At 52.4% G+C, this 16,524-nt stretch overlaps 1 protein-coding gene across 1 annotated transcript in view; it reads left to right on the top strand.

Annotated features, from left to right (window-relative positions):
* LOC308567371 (cadherin-23-like) overlaps window positions 1-16,524 on the top strand; it is a gene marked incomplete at both ends in the record, with an annotated part of 250,272 nt that overhangs the window by 156,368 nt on the left and 77,380 nt on the right. The window contains 2 exons of the mRNA XM_081158790.1: window positions 6,735-6,847; window positions 8,351-8,539. Of these exons, the coding sequence (XP_081014916.1) occupies window positions 6,735-6,847; window positions 8,351-8,539 (302 nt within the window). The remainder of the gene's footprint in view (window positions 1-6,734; window positions 6,848-8,350; window positions 8,540-16,524) is intronic.

Raw genomic sequence — 16,524 nt, 5'->3', positions numbered from 1 at the left:
CACTGCCTGGAAGACCTAGTGCCAGTCATTCTCTGTGCCTTAGTTTCCTCATCTGGAAAATGGGGATAATAGGACCTTTCTCATGGGAGTTTTGTGAAAATTGAAAAAGATATGCACGCAAAACATGTCTCCAGGTGCAATACATGTCGGCTAGTGTGGGAGAGCCCCACGACTCGTTCTGGATGTAACAGGCCACAGTTGGGACTAACCTGTCTGATTCTTCTACTCAGAAAGCAGGCATAGCAGAGAAAGGAGCAGGGACCAAAACAGGCCCCGACTCTGTCTGGCACCAAGATAGGTGCGATGCAAACATGACCACCCCTGGTCCTCGCACAGCCCCGGGAGGTGCGGGCTGTTACCCGCAGATGAGGAACATGGCCCAAAGGAATTAGAGGCTCACGGGGGGTCTCACAGCTCATAGGTGGCAGAGCTGTTATTGGCACCTGGGTCTATTTTCAATGTGTGAGTTTGTGCACAGGCGGTGGTCTTCACTTTGGTGTTGATGTGACAGGTAGACTCCAAGCAGAGACTATGACTGAAAGAGAGACCACTGGAGGGAAGGGGTGCAAATCCCCATTCTGCTTACTTCCCTGGGCTGGGGGGAGTCCCTGACTCTAGGCCTGGGGAGGGCCAGGGGAGGGATCAGGGTCCTGCAGGTCATCTCTTCCAGCCTCCTGCCTCCATTCAGGGACTTGCATGTGCGTGGATGAAGTTTTGGACCTAGAAGTCCAAATAGATCATGAGCTCTTTATATACACTGCTTTCTTCTTGTTTTCCCCATGGCCCCAGCACAAGGCCAGGCCCAAAGGATGTGCCAGCCTACTGTGTGCTCATTGACCCTTCCTCATTGCTGTAGAAGGGGAGCAAAACTTCAGGCCACCCAACAAATATATACTGAGCATTGTGGCAGGTGCCACGGGAGAGAATATGAGACCCCAGCCCTTCTCCTCAAGGCCATGCTGGCTCTCTCAGCATGAGAACCAGGGAAGCCCCAGAGCACAGGGCAGTTCTGAGGGCACCGGCCCATTGCTGGGCTCAGAGAAATGAGATTGGCTTCCTGAGACCAGCGGCATTGGAAGTAGATCGTAAGAACAGGAAGGACCGAGGTGGGAGCCCATGGTTTTCCTTTAACTCCGAGGGCAGAGAGAGCGATCGCTGGGAGCCCAGCCGAGCAGACAAAGCAATTGAAAGTCATCAGCCTGTGTTCCCACACGCACCATCAGCCACTCACTAAACTGCTTTTCGCTGAGACCCAGCTCCGCTGTGGGTCAAGATGCTGCCGGCGAGATAACAAGGGGACGAGATGTAGAACTGATGAGATTTGGCAGGGGCCGGGAGGAGGGGAGCCTGGGGGGGGAGAGCCTGCCAGCCTCAAAGGAATGAGGAGGTGGGAGAGTGAGCCCCTCCATGGTCCAAAGAGTAAGCTGCCTCCCTGCTCCCCAAGTCTGACCATCTACCCACCTGCACCCCAATCCAGGGTCCCTCTCCCACTTTCTCTCCGCCTTGGACCATCTATCTACATAGCAACAGACGCCCTTTGCTTGACTCTGCTGCGCCCTCTAGCCGCCACTCCTCCTCTCCTTGCTTTCACACCAAACTGGTCAGCAGCACCTGCACCCACTGTCCCCACTTCTGTTCCCCACTGGCGCTCATATCTCACAGTATGACCCAGCCACTAATTTTAATAAATAGGGGAAAGAAGGCTGTGACTCCCCTCAGCTGCCTTTCATGCTTTTGCAGACTCGAGACACCCTCTTTCCTGCAAATCTGAAGAGGGCTGGCTGCCTAAGGCTTCTAGAGGAGGTGGCTCCCCCAAGAGAACCAGCAGGGCCTGTCATGACCTGCTTCTTCTCTTGTGTGGCTGCCTTAAGTCACCAGTTCCCAGAAGCCTTGGGCCACTCCAGGTGCAGCCCCGCTCTACCCCAGAGCCCCTCCCCTGCCAGGCGTATCCACACACACCTAGGGCAGCACCTGTCGGCCCAAGGGAAGCAGCTGCGCTTCTGCTCAGCAATGGGGGCTGAACAGGTGAAAGGCGTCCCTGGTGAGCCTCCCCCAGCCCCCACCAGTCCCCACGGGACTTGGATAAAGAATGTCAGGAGACCAGAGGGCTGGCATGGTGGTATCAGTTTCTAGGATAACAGAGAAACCTGTGTGCGTGGCTGCCAAGCTCGCAGCCCCCAGGGAAGAGAGAATGGTAAGAGGGCTGGGATAAGGAAAGGGGGCAGGGAAGTGGCGACCACCCTGGGGGTGAGTGACGCAGGAAGCAGAGGCAAAGCCCCGGGTGTGATGTCCTGTGGGCCTTAAGGGTTTGTACTCATCCTTGGCCTCAGGGCTGCCAACTTGTACACATGGGCCCTTGGTTGTAAGGCTGTCCTGTCAAGAAGATGGGCTTGACTCAGTGTTCCCACTGAGCAGACAGCTGTAGGCACAGGCTTCTTGGGTGGGGTGGGTGGGGGTGAGGTAGGGGTAGGGTGGGGGTGAGGGTTGGTAGAGGAGATGGCCACAGTGTTGAGAGCTTTCTATGTGTGAGGCACTCTATTAACTCATTTAATCCTCACAGCAACACGGTAACTATTAGTAACTATAGTTACCCCATTTTACAGACCAGGAAACTGAGGCCCAGATGTGTTAGGTAACTTGACCGAGGTCACTCAGCTAGCAAGTAGCAGCTGTGATCTGAACCCATGCAGTCTGCCTCCAGAGGGCATACTCTTAACCCCCTCTCTACTCCATTCCGTGCTGCTTTTCTTCAAAGGCCTTAGTTCAGCAAGTACTTATATGTTCAATAATGCGATTATATCATGAATGGTGATCTTAGACTGAAGGCATGAACCTTGCCAGGTTTTCTCTACTGATTCTTCAGCACCTTGTACACAGTAGGTGCTTAGTATGAACTCAAATGAAGGAGTGAGCTAATCAGTCAGTCTTTGAATGAGACCTGCCCTTGGCCCTCCCTGTTTGGGGAGCAGGACTCACCTCCTGCCCCTGCCCCAGCCAGCATCCCAGTGAGTGCTAATGTTGCCATGGTGACAATAGGATCCTCAGAGCCTGTGCCTCACTCAGGTGGCCTTGTCAGCTCCCTGGGTGTAACCCCTTCTGGCTGTTGGTCCGGGGAGTGATTGTTACTTGGCAGGAGGTTGGGAGGTGAGCTCCACGCAGAAAGATGTGTGAAAAAGAAGTGTGTGTGTGTGTGTGTGTGTGTGTGTGTGTGTATTGGGGGTTCTCAAGTTTGAGAACAGGGAGAGGTACTTGCCTGCAGATTTGTTGGAGAAGGTGCCGAGGTCAGAGGAGAGGTATTTTATGTTCTGGGGACAGACTCTGGGTTGGGGATGGGCAGTGCTTTCATCGGTGGGCGAAGGTGCTGGGTGGAGAGTCCCAGTTGAGGGCGCCAGGGTAGGCAACCTTATTTTCCAAACAGAAAACCAAGCACATTGTTCAGCAAAGGCCCTCTGGCTTGTGAGTGATTTGTAGGGAAAATCTTGCAGAGATAAAAATTGAATCACATTCAGTTAAACGTTTGATAGGTTCCTTTATTGGGAAGACTAAATTTACATGAAAATCTGGACCGATGGGATGCTGGAGGTAGGAGCTGGGGGTGGGGATGTCCCTGCCTGTGTGTGGTGGGGGAGGGGGAGGCACAGCAGGAGGCTCTGAGGTCTTACCTCTGCACAGCCCTTCAGCTCAGCATTTAGGGGCTCAGAGGAGCCAGCCCCCAAAAGGCCCTGCTTCACCCACCTCAGCACTGATCACCTGTAATGTGGATTCTGGTCGAGGGCTGCAGCCCCCACTAGATTGTGTCCCTGGTACATTGCTACAGAAACTTCTTATATTGATGAACATATAAACCTCCTTGCATCCCTGTCCTCAGTACACAAACATAATAGGAGGTACCCAAGTCTCTCCATGGCCACAGGAGGAAGCTGTAGACAAGGGAGGGGCTGGAGTGATGTCCCCTCCCTGGCCTGGCCCCACGTCAGAGTCCCCAAAGTCCATAGTCTGAAAGTGACATGAGACCTGAATGGGCTCTGCAGTCATCAGCAGCCTCTCCCCTGCTTGGGCCAACCTCTGCAGGGGACTGGGAGGAGAGGGGAGGGAGCAGAATTCTAGCCACCAAACAGGGGAAAGTGGGCCGCCTTGCTGGCCAGCACAGGGTTTGGCCAAGATCAGCCCCTGTCCCAAAGCCTGAAGTGAGAAGAGGAAATTGTCTCCCCCTGCTTTTCCCCTATTCAGTCCCAGAGATGACATGATCTCCTACTGTGTGCAGATCCCTTTAGAGCTGGGGAAAGGGAGGAGCAGGGAGATAGCACAGCTTCCATGGGGGATCCTGGCGTCCACCAGTGTGTGTGTTGAAGGCCTGGTATCAGTTCCCTCCTATGGAATCAATATCTATCCACCCCTTTCCCCAGCCCTGCCTGTCCTCCAGGGCCCAGCTCAAACAGCACTTAACTGAATACTTACTTTGTGCCATGAGCTGTTCTAAGCTGACATATATATATTTTTTTCACACTCATTTAATTCTAATAACTCTATGAGGGAGACCCATTATTATCCCCATTTTATAGATAAGGAAACCAAGACACAGAGGGGTTAGGTAAGTTACCCAAGGCCACACAATTAGACAGCAGTGTAGGGAATCAATGCCACCTCTTCCATGAAGCTTTCCTTCTTTGAGCTTTCCCATGTGTGAACAGCCTCATTCTGCTACGAACTCAGAAATGCTGATTCTAATTGGTGTCAAAGCTCCCTTACAAGGCTGCAAGTGCTTTAGAGTCAGAATCCCTGGCCCCCCGCAGTGCAAAGCACAGGGCCTGGCCATGCGCAGCCTGCCCAGGGGATGACTGACTATGCGAATGAATGGCAGTAAGTGAGTTAGTGTGTGTGTGGATGAGCCGACGCACTGGTTAATGAGGAAGAGCGGAGAGTGGAATTGAGATCTTCCCAGGTAAACAGGTGAACCCCAGCCTGGTGGGAAGGGTTCAAGGGCAAGTACAGGGGCCCAGGTGGGCTGGGAGCAGCCATTCCTCAGGAACATGCTTGCTACTGGGTGTCCAACACTGGCCAGGGACCCTGAGGGATAGGTGTCAAGGGCCCCCATCTTCAGGGGACTTTTAGGTTGGGTGGGAAGATCACATGAACATACAAGAAGTCAGGGAAGAGCAAAGAGAACAGTGGCTACTGCGGGGGGGGGGGGGGGCTGGTTCAGCAGGAGAGGCAGGACCCCCTTCCAGGAGGGGGGCTGGCACTGAGTGGGAGGAGGGGAGGGGAGGCCAAGAGCTCTAGGAAGGGGGACACTGAAAGACAGGGAGGCCAGAATGAACATGGTAATTTAGGGAACCTGAGGAAGCCACCATGAGGACGCGGGGTGCCTGTAGGGCAGGGATGGGGAGCGTCCAGCCCACAGGCCGAAATCATTTGGTCTGCCCCTGCCAAGTCCTCACCAAAGAGAAGCAGTTCCAGCCATCACACTAGGGGTGAGTTAATTAAATGTTTGACCTAATATAGCAGGCTAATTTTTAAGTTGATAATTTTGTATGGCTCTTGAATGATGTTTATAAACATCCAAAGGGCCCTTGGCAGAAAAAAGGTTCCCCACTCCTGCTATAGGGGAACCATAAAATGAAGGTGGTGGGGAAGAGAGGGGTGGGATACAGAGGCCTCCACCTGAGCCAGTGTCATTTGTGTATGATTTTTGCTTGTACTTTAAACATATATTTTAAATTTTAATAAGTACTTAGATACATAAAATTGAATTATGACCCTGCCGGGCGTGGCTCAGTGGTTGAGCGTCGACCTAGGATCCAGGCGATGGGGGTTCAATTCCCGGTCAGGGCACATGCCCGGGTTGCGGGCTCGATCAGTGACTCTCTCATCATTGATGTTTCTGTCTCTCCCTCTCCTTTCCTCTCTCTGAAATCAATAAAGATATATTTTTTTTAAAAAATTGAATTATGTTTTAACTTACATAAAAGGAAACTTTGCATCACTGCCATAAATAGAAAATTAAAGTGGAATAGAATAGAGTAGAATAGGACCATAAAAATAAGCACAAAGGAAACCAAACAAGGCTACTGCCTCAGTCCATTGGGGCTACTATGACAAAATAACACCAACTGGGTGGCTTATAAACAATAGAAATTTCTTTCTCACAGTTCTAGGATTGGGAAGTCCGAGATCCAAGTGCCAGCACGGAGCTCTGGGTTCTCTTTGATGAGACTAATCCCATTCTGAAAGCTTCCCCCTCACCACCTCACCTTCCCATCAGAGGTCAGGCTTTCACCATATGGGTTCTGGGGGGACACAAACATTCAGGCCGTCAAAGTTACTGAGTCCTAGCTGGGCGCTGCTTCCTTTGGGGGCTCTGAGTCTGAAGTCCACTCTGTCTTTGTTAAACAGGCAAACAAGCGAGTGTTAAGAGGTGTTACCGACATGTTAGCACCAAACCAAGACTTTCTCCTGGACTCAGAGGGACCATAGAAGACTGAATGGGCATAATGTCCTCATTCTGTGATTCAGCGCTGTCCCCTGCCCGGGCCGTGTGCTCCCATGTACTCCCGTGTAGGCCTGTGTACTTGCATTTACTCCCGTGCACTCCAGAGCTCTTTCCATTCCTCATAAAGCCAGTCCCATTTAAAGTTACCGACTGGTCCTTAACATCAGAGAGGAGCTGTGGTCCCAGCCCAGGTCCACCCGCCCTGGGCCCCAGTGACACCCAGAATGCTTCTGTCCCTTTGCAGGGAATACCAACAGCATCTTTGCCCTGGACTACATCAGCGGTGCGCTGACCTTGAATGGCCTGCTGGACCGGGAGAACCCCCTGTACAGCCACGGCTTCATCCTGACAGTGAAGGTGAGAGGGGGCAACCTCCATCCGGGTAGAGGGGCTGCCCACGCCGTGGGGCCAGCCTCCAGCAGTGTCTAAAGTAGAGGCTCACAGGAGGCCTGTTGTTTCTGCTCTCCCACCTGTGCTGATTCCTGGGGCTCATGCCAACACATATCAGGTATACAGGCCATGTCATGAGCCTTGTTGGGCACATAGTAGGTTTTCATCTCATGGTCCTTACTGTTATCCATAATTCCAAGTTCTCTGCTGTAGCCACCTTGGATTCTTAAGTTTACCCCATTTCTAGATCTTTGTCCCATTTCTAATTCTCACGGGTCCCTGGGGCTATTATCTTGTTAGGAAATAGCAGTGCAGTGGGGAGGGGTGGCAGCTGCAGCAGTCCCCACCCGGAAGGTGTGGTGGTGCCAACAGCCCTGCCCTGCCGCCCCCAGCCCCTGTAGCCACCTGCCACTCATGGCCAGTTTTAGTTAAAATCAGTGACTTGCTGAGCCATTCCCTGGGAAACCTGTTTAGGGCATGGATCCTGCCTGGGCCACAGGGGTCGTCCCCAGACCCAGCCATCAACTGAGAGAGGAGGGGGTGGCTCCAAACCTGAGGAGAGGGGCTCTGGGAAGGAGGCCCTTCCGCTGGTATGGGGAGATTGCTTCAGCCCAGCCTGGCTCCTATCTGCTCTCCTTGACCTTGAGAGGGCCTGGGGCAGCAATGGGTTAAGTAGACCCTTTTCCCCACTGACTCCTCCACCTCATGTGCGTGGGGGGGCCAACTGGGAGAGGGCGTGCTAACACTGCCTTTCCACCACCCAGCACCAAGCCTGTGGGCCCCTAGTCCCATTGCAGCCACCAGCTCACTGTGGGACCCTGAACTCAGTTGTCCATTTTTAAATAAAATATTAGGCTGATTTCCCAAACTCACCTGTGAATCCAAATCCCCTGGGGAGCTGATAAAACGTACCTATTCCTGGGCCTCTTGCCCAGAGATGCTGGTTCACAGGTTGAGGTGGGAACTGGGAACAGGTATTTTGGGGCCTGGGGCTCTGGTCCATCTATTCCTGAGTCACATCCAGACCCTCACAGTACCTGGCACAGTGTTCAGCATAGTAGATGCTGAATTAAGTCTTAATTACCTACTAGCACAAAAATTCTTAGCCTCAGTTTCATCATCTGCCAAATTGCATAAAGGCTCTCCCTTCGCCCCTTGATGAGACCCCCAATCTGTCTTATCCCCTCCACCCCACCTCATCCCCTTGGTCCTGGAATCCTACTGCCTACTCTGGCTATGTGACCTTGTACAAGTTACTTAACCTCTCTGAGCCTCAGTTTTCTCATTGGTAAATGGGGATCAGTAAAATGGGAATGCTAATGAGAGACTCCTCCTCCTGGGGGGTGTGGTGAGGATGAGACAAGATAATTCACGTGAAGCACTGTCCAACCTTGAGAGAGCCTGGGAAATGATCACTGTTATAGTGATCCCTGCTGCCTTCACCCTGAAGCATTTGTCCTCTGTGTGCAGGGAACAGAGCTGAATGATGACCGCACCCCATCCGATGCCACAGTCACCACAACCTTCAACATCCTGGTTATTGACATCAATGACAACGCCCCAGAGTTCAACAGCTCCGAGTACAGCGTGGCCATCACCGAGCTGGCCCAGGTTGGCTTTGCCCTCCCGCTCTTCATCCAGGTGGTGGACAGAGACGAGGTGAGTCCCTGGAACTCCAGCCCATCCAAACCCTGCCCCTGCCTGGGCTGCACAACCCTGAGAAAGTCACCAGGCACCTCTGTGCGTCCAGGTCCCCATCTCTAAAACAGAAACAAACACGGCTACATCCCCTCCCTGCTGTGCTCTGAGGATAAATAAGGCTGCAAAAACCAGTAGTCTCTCACTCTTGGACTACCCCCTACCCCTGCAAAGAATGTTCGAGTGTACACTTCCAATATGTAGTTATTTACAGTGGTACCTCAGCTTTCGAACGTCTCTGTTGACGACCATTTCGGTTTACGAACTCCGTAAACCCGGAGGTAAATGCTTCGGTTTTCGAACACGCCTCGGAAGTCGACCGTGCCACACGGCTTCCCTGAGGGCAGGATCCTGAAGCCCAGCTGTTGGCTGTGGAGCCCTCGGTTTTCTAACGTTTCAGAGCTCGAACGGTCTTCAGAAATGTATTATATTCAAAAACCGAGGTGCCACTGTATTTAGAAGCTATATACATGATCGTTCTACTAATCTAGTATGTGCACTATAAAACATACACCAAAACAGAAATGTTAAAAGGTAGAGGCTCTGTATAAATGATGACCTTGGCAGAAAGTCTTATTCCTGCTTTCAGTGTAATAATGTCCTCTCCTTTTCCATGCAAGGGAGGGAAACTCCAGAGGGGTCTGGGATGCCTGTACCCCTTCCCCAGGGGCCTGCCTGGCTGAGGCCAGTCTTAAAAAGAAGGAACATGGGCCTCAAGTGAGGGAGAGGTCGAGAGGGACAGGAGGGAGGAGGCTCCGGGGCCGGGCTGCAGCCCCCATGAGCCCTGGCACACCTTGTGTCATGGGCCACGGACCCGGCCTGGATGACACAGGCTCCTGTATATCTGGATGGGACCCTCTCAGCCTGCCTTCTCCCTGGACCCCTCCTCATGCCCCATCTGTCCTGCCCGTCATAGCCATGATCGTCAACAGGATTTCTGTTACCGCCGCTCCCCAGCCCACTCTGTTCAGGAATTCCATTAGGTTTCCCAGCCCAAGGTCCTTCTCTGCAATTGCTCCTCACTTGGGGCTCCTGCACTGCCCTTGCTCCAGGCCCAGCCCTCCCCTCGCGCCTCCTGCCCCTCTCCACTCTGACTGCTCTGCAAACTGCCCAGCGTGCCCTCCTAGAAGCCCTTCCTCCCACATCCCTCTCATCTCCTGCCAGCTTCTCTCAACTGGACATGGTCCCCTACAAGGACTCAGGGCTGCAAGGGCAGGCCAGTCCCTGCGTGTGCGTGGGTGCACATGCCTCCATCTCCTGCTGAGTCATTTCAGACCCATCTGTCTGAGATAGCTAAAGTATGTACTAAGCACTTACTGTTTACAAGAATCTGTGTTTGGTCCCTTGAAGGAGTCCAGGAAGTATAACCCATGGTCTCTGACCCAAGGACCCAAGTGTGTTTACACAAAGGTAGTATGAACCTTTGAAAACATATACAAAAATGTAGAGTTTAGAAGGTGGAGATAAATGGGTATAACAACAGCCCCGGAGAATAGAGGCACTGATACCGGCATGTGAGTCCAGGATCCAGGGATGCATGCAGTGAGGGCTCCAGGGCTCAGCTGAGGAAGGGGATGTGGAGGCTGAGAGGATCAGGAAAGGCTCTCTGACGAGAGGTGGACTGGGGCGGAGCCTTGGGGCATAAATCAGATCGCGAACAGGGTTGCAGGAGGGCTGGTGGACCAGGCAGTGGCCCACAGAGGCCCAGAGGAGAAGCTTGCAAGTGGATCGAGGGAACAGATGGTAGCTCATGTGACTGATGCAGGGTCTGTGTAGTGGTCTGGTGGGAAGGTAGGCTGGGACACAGCCTTGGAGGACCTTGAAGGGCCTTGAATGCCAAGTCAAGGAATTTGGGTTTGGTTTTGGAGGCAACCCAGAGGGAAGGCAGCTTGTGTAGTGATTCACTGCCCAAGCTCTGGAATCCTACAGGACCTGTATTCAAATCGTGCCATGACATTTGCTAGTTCTGTGACCTTGGGTGAGTCACTGACCCTTTCTAAGCCTCACTTCACTTATCTGTGTAAAAAAGACAAAAAAGGAAAGTGTTTCTATTGCAGTAACAAATTAGCACTGAAACAAGTTTATTTCTCACTCAGACTGCTGGTCTGGCTTGGGGTAGGGAGACCTTCCTTGTAGTCAGTCAGTTGCACGCTGCAGTTCCGTTGGACCCTGCGGCAGCGGGGAGACAGCTGCAGGGTTAGGCACCGGCTCCTCTATGCTTCCGTCCAGAGAGGGCCCCTTGGCCAGAACTAGTTATGTGCCTCACCTCGCTACCAGAGGCTGCAGAATGCGGGAAAGCAGCTATCTCTCTGTGCCACAGGGGGTTCCAACAAGGATATGGAAGGGAGGAGACCCATGATTTGTACATAGGACCTAGTGCAGTACCTGCCGCACACAGGTGTCAAACAGAGGGGTCCAGGGAGCACTGCCACCAGCAGGGCCTGAACTCCCAGGGCCCTGCTCACTGTGACTGGCTGGGGGATTCCAAGGTCACCCTGAGCCCTTGGGTTTTGTCTCAGGCTCTCTTTGCTGGAACCCCTGTCTGCCGTCCACAGGAATGCCAAAGGGGCCTGGGTACAGCCCCCCTTAGTGACTGCTCCCCACCCAGGCACAGGCATGCCTGCCGTAGCCACGGTGTCCAGCACTGCTAGGGATCGTCCGCTGTTTTCTCCGGGGAGTTGGCCAGTGTCTCTGACAGTAGAGGACTCGCCTCCTCCCCACAGGGTTCCATTTCTCCCGGGCACAGTGAAGTGCAGAAAGCGAACTACCCACGAGGAGCCTCGGCCCCACGGCCCAGAATGCCCCACCCTAAGGTTTTCTGGCTCACCCTCCAGGCTCCCGACAGAACTGCACCCACACCACCCCAGATGTGGCCCTGGGCTGCTTCCTAATGAAGAGGGAGGGATAAATTGCTTTCCAAACTGCCTTGATCCTTTTATCTCCGATGCCTTCTCCACTCTCTGAAACTCCAGAGGAATTGAGATCTGGACAGGTACCTGCCCCTAAGGCCCAGTCTGGGGTGCAGAGGGTCAGGCCCCAGGGTGCCAGGCTGGAGTGTTCAGCCACGTTGCCAACAGGAACAGCAAAGACAGCCCCTGAAAACTCAGAGAAATCAGGCAACTTTTGTGAAAGAGCTCTTTTTTATTTGCCGTTTTTTCCTATTTCCTTTCTGATGGTTGAATATGTCTGTTGGAATTTGTGTCTGGGTTGACAGTGACAATGGGTTTGCTAAGTGTAGCAGGAAAATGTGTTCATTGAGAGCAAACTCGGAAGAAGAAAGGCAGTGTGAGGAGAGGCAGAACCCCATTGTCGCAGATTCTATGGAACCACGCGATTCCCCCCATGACTGTGAGGTTGCGTTATTAGTGTGATGATCTAATAATGTCTGTCTCCTGATTAGACGGAATGAGCCACAGGCAGGGGCAGGTCTACTTTTGCTCACCAGGGTAGCCCAGTGCCTCGTACTCTGCCTGGCTCTTGGCCGCACTACAGAAATGCGTATTAGTGGGGTTAAAGCCTGATTAAATGATACAGGACCCAAACTGACCGTCAGTCAGTGCTCTTGTGCTGAAGCCCAGTCCCCGTGGAGTCTGCATAGGAAGATGACCCCAAACGTCCACTGTGGGGCAGTAACGGGTGCTGATGGAAAACGGGAAGGGAAGGAGGAAGCAGTTTAACCCTCAGTCAGCACTTTGCAGCCACCATCCCTAATAAGGATGCTAATCTAATTCACAAAGACTAGATGGTGCCTGCCATCCTCTCCACCTCTAGGATTCTACTCAGTTTCTTACTGAATCTCAGGCTCTGCCAGACCATTCAAGATGACAAAGGTGCTTGAAAGAGGCCCTTTCTGTCTCCCAAGGACTCCATCCTCATTGTTAAGTCTCTAGGAGTAATTTCTTCTCATTTGCCCAGCTATAGAAAACTCAAAGAAGCCAGAGAAGGAAGGGATGGGTGGGCTGAAACCAACAACAACCCATTTGTACTGTGTGACAGTTGAGATGCAAATAAATGGTTGTAATGCAAATCACACACAAAAAAAATCTCAAGGCAAAGGCCCCAGGAGTCAGCCTTGGTGTGGGAGCTCATCTCTGAGTTTCAAATTAAAGGCTGTGGCAGCTTCGCTCCTGTGCCTGGCTGCTGGGCGGTCTCTTGTCTCTTCCTCGGAGCTCCGGAAAGCCACGGGAAGCAAGCAGCACACTCTTTCACTCTGATTCCATCATATCCTTACCCACCCCCTGCCTGCAACACATTCTTTGCATTTGCTCCACTTACTTAACTTTCCCTCTCCTGATCGCCTTGCCTGTGGGCCCCCTAGCCCTACCTACAGCTGAGTCAGCCGCAGGCTGTCCTGTTTTCCCATCTGCACCAGTGGGGTTATTGGGATGGTTGGAATTTTCTGTTCATTTGTTCTCAAAAACTTCTTCTTAGAAGCGAGTGGATTATCTGTGTTCCGCATCCTTCCTCTGAAGGGTTGGGGGAGGGAGGCAGGGAGTGTGGGAGACCATTCATGCCTCCGGCTGCTTTACAGATGCCAGCAACAGGGTTTGTTTTTAAATAAAGCTTTTGCATTATGCACGACCCCTCCCAATGGACTCAGATAGCTAAAAATGGACCGTTCTTCTCACCTGCCTGCCAGTAAGAGAAATACCCTTCGCGTACATCACATCTTTCTTCTCAGGAATGGGGAGCATTTGGTCCACTTTATTTCTGCCTCATTTCTGACCCACAGCTTCTCAGGACATATTTGCTCTTGCCCTTGAGAACATTTTTGCAGAGGAACAAGGTTAGAGTGGGGAGTGGGGTGCCAGAATTCCCCAACAGGGCGTCTACTGCGTGGTCCTGGCTGCTTCTAGAAATTGGAATAGTTTCAGAATGGCCTTCGGACCTCATTGATTTGCCCCCCCCCTTCCCCACTGTCTTTCTGAGGGACTATAGTGACATTTGTACAGGTGCAGGGGATTATGCATTCATTCACTCAACAAACATTATTGTGCACCTCCACTGGGGAGACAGTGCTGAAGATGTGGTCCCTGACCCCCTCATCCAGTGGGGAAGCCGGAGCAATAGCACCAGGATCATTGCAGGTGGAAATGAAAGTCAAGAAGTCAATAGGGTGGGTGATGGGCTAGGGCAAGGGGCTATTTTTGACTCAGTGGTACAAGAACACCTTCCGAGGCAAGGTGTGGCTAGAGCAGGGGTTACATGGTGAGCAGAGGCAGCCATGCAGAGCCAGAGAGAACATTCTCTCCCCTGCAAGGGCAGGGGTCCCCAGAAATGGCCTGGCCTTTTCAGGGAGCAGAAAAGAGGCTCATGTGGCTGGCTGGGGAACCCTGAGAGAGCAGGAGGAGGTGAGGCAGCAGTTACCGGCCAATGCCAGGCCAGGCGTTGCCAGCCACAGGGAGGCCTTTTTCTGTCACTCTGAGCCCAGTGGGGAGTGAGGAGGTTGACATGTTCTGAATCATCTTCCTTAAGAAGCCATCTGATTGCTGTGTTGAAAATGGACTGTCAGGGGCCAAGGGTGAAAGCAGGTAAAGGCAGGCAAGTCTCCCGTAGGGAAAACTCCCACCTCCCCTGACCCCTTGTTCCAGCCAGCAGGTGCTGTCTAGCGTCTAACTTAAGGCTCTCTTGCAGTTCAGCCATTTTCCTCTTAAGGTGTTTGCAAGAAGTCAAGAACTCCAGTCCCCTTATAACGAAACCCGAACAGTTCAGTAGAAACTCCCTTCAGAGCGCTTCCCAGGAGGACACTGCGTGGCTACCTTGAGTCTGTGACAGGGGCTCTTCCAAGTTCAAATTGGCCCAGGATTCCGAGCTCTGACCACAGTATTCTGCGGCTAGACCCAACCCGACTACCTATTGGAGGTAGACAAAACACAGAAGCCAGGCAGACAAAACACCGAAGCCAGGCCCACCTCAGTTCTGCTCACTTGCAGAGTGACTCCAGGCAAGTCATGTCCCCACTCTGTGCCTCAGTGTCCCCCTCTGTAAAACCATGGGTTGGGCCTGTCATGCTTAGTTAAGACCTCTACACATGCTGACATTCTTTTGGTCCAGGAGGACCTGGGTGCGGAGGGGAGGGTGCCATCTGAGCTTCCCTCTTCCCTCCCACGCTCACATCGGCTCACCCTTCCTTCCCTGAGCTTGCTCCAGCTGCCTCTGCTCCCCACCTTGGGCGAGGAGCCTGGCACGTCTGCGGGCCTCATCCCGCGCCAACCTCTCCCAGCCCACCCATGTGCTTGTTTATTTGGTACCACAGGCGAGGGAGAGAGAGGCAGCTGGAGTGGTTGGCTACATACAAGGGCTTTGAAAGCAGACGGCCCCGGATCAAATCCTGGCTCTGCCACTTTTGATCTGGGTGGCTTTAGGGAACTTATTTACCCTCTGATTCAGTTTTCTTATCTGCAAAAGGGAGACATTAACAGTACCTGCCTCACAAGGCCCTTACGAGGATGAAATAAGTTAATACATGTGTTTAGGACAGAGCATAGCCTATGAAAAGCATTCTTTAATGTTTAACAGGTTTTATTACCCCCAGCCCTGACAGCTATGTGTGTCATTGTGTCCTTTTTAAAGTGGAGGGGGTCGAGGCTCAGAGGTTAAGGGGCTCCCCGTTTGCAGCCACAGCTCCCCATTCCCCTCAAAGGTTTGGCCCCACCCATCAGGTGGCTCTGCCACCTCCAGTGTGGCTGGTGGGAGGGAGAGGGGGGAAGGGAAGGCAAGGAGGGGGCTTCTGCACAGAGGTGAGCAGGGACACATCTGTCAGGAGCTAATTCCTATTTCAGGCAGGAGATGACACGATTCATTTGTTTGAGGGGGAAAGCAAAAAACAGAAAATTATCCACCTCCCCAAGGAGAAAACATCACCAAATAAATAAATGAAAGAAAGCAAAGGAGGGGAGAAGAGTACTGGGTGTATTCGTAGGCCCGGGGGAGCGGGGCAGGAGCAGGACAGTGAGAAGGGAGATGGTCCTCGCTCGGCTCATCGTGGCCCTGATTTTATCCATCACCCTCATTTTGCATTCCACACGTGTCCCGGGCCTGTCAGAGAGCCCAGCCCGCAACCTTGTATTTATTTAAATTTAATCTCTCATTTGTTCCTGTTAGGCCGGCCGGCCTGCAGTTTCTCTGACCGCTCTGCTCGCCCGGCCCTCAAGGTTGTCTGGCTGCGGGCCCCACGGGCCCCTCCCAGGCTTCCTTTCAGTCCAGGCCTTCTTGACCTGGGTGTGGGTCCACTGAGCCTGTGACCCTGGTTGGAGAAAACGCATCTTTATTGTCACTGACCTCTAACTGAACTTGAACATTCCCTTTAAATATGACAAATGAAACAAACCAGAGTGGCATTAGTGGTACCTGTGACTTTGACCCCAAGAGAGATCTCAGATATTGTCACATCATATTACAGGTGTCTCAGGGATCTCAAAATTCATTTATATTCATCACTACTTTGAAATTATAGCATATATCAGACCCATTCCCAAATCTCATTGTTTAATGCATTAAAAAGCACATAATTCTACTATCATACCTTTTAAAATACTTTGATGACTGTATTTCAAAATAATTAATTGACTTTGTGGTCCCACCTATTTTATTTGATTCAGTTAAAAATGTGATTTCCCATACTGTCAGAGGGGTCCACGGCACGAAAATAGATGCAGCCCCCCTTTAATCCCTGTGCTCACTAACTCCACCCCTCAGCCCAGCTCTCTCCTCAGGCTTTTTCCCTAAGGCTGACAGGTCACTGGTTCTGAGTTGGGGTCCTGGGCCACACGTCGGTGTGGAGTGGGGTAGGGTGGGTGCAGGGAGGCTGTTTGCTCCATGTCTCACATTCAGCTGAGGGTCCATTTTCCAGTTCCGGATCCTCCAGGCCACTGTTCACCTGGGCCCCATAAATCTGTCCCCAGCATCTACTTTTCAGTAGAGACACAGGAGATATTCCTCCCTTC

This window comes from Miniopterus schreibersii (genome assembly GCF_964146895.1).
Source record: "Miniopterus schreibersii genome assembly, chromosome: 14".
Classification (NCBI taxonomy): Eukaryota; Metazoa; Chordata; class Mammalia; order Chiroptera; family Miniopteridae; genus Miniopterus; species Miniopterus schreibersii.
This window is presented reverse-complemented; position numbering and strand designations above follow the sequence as displayed.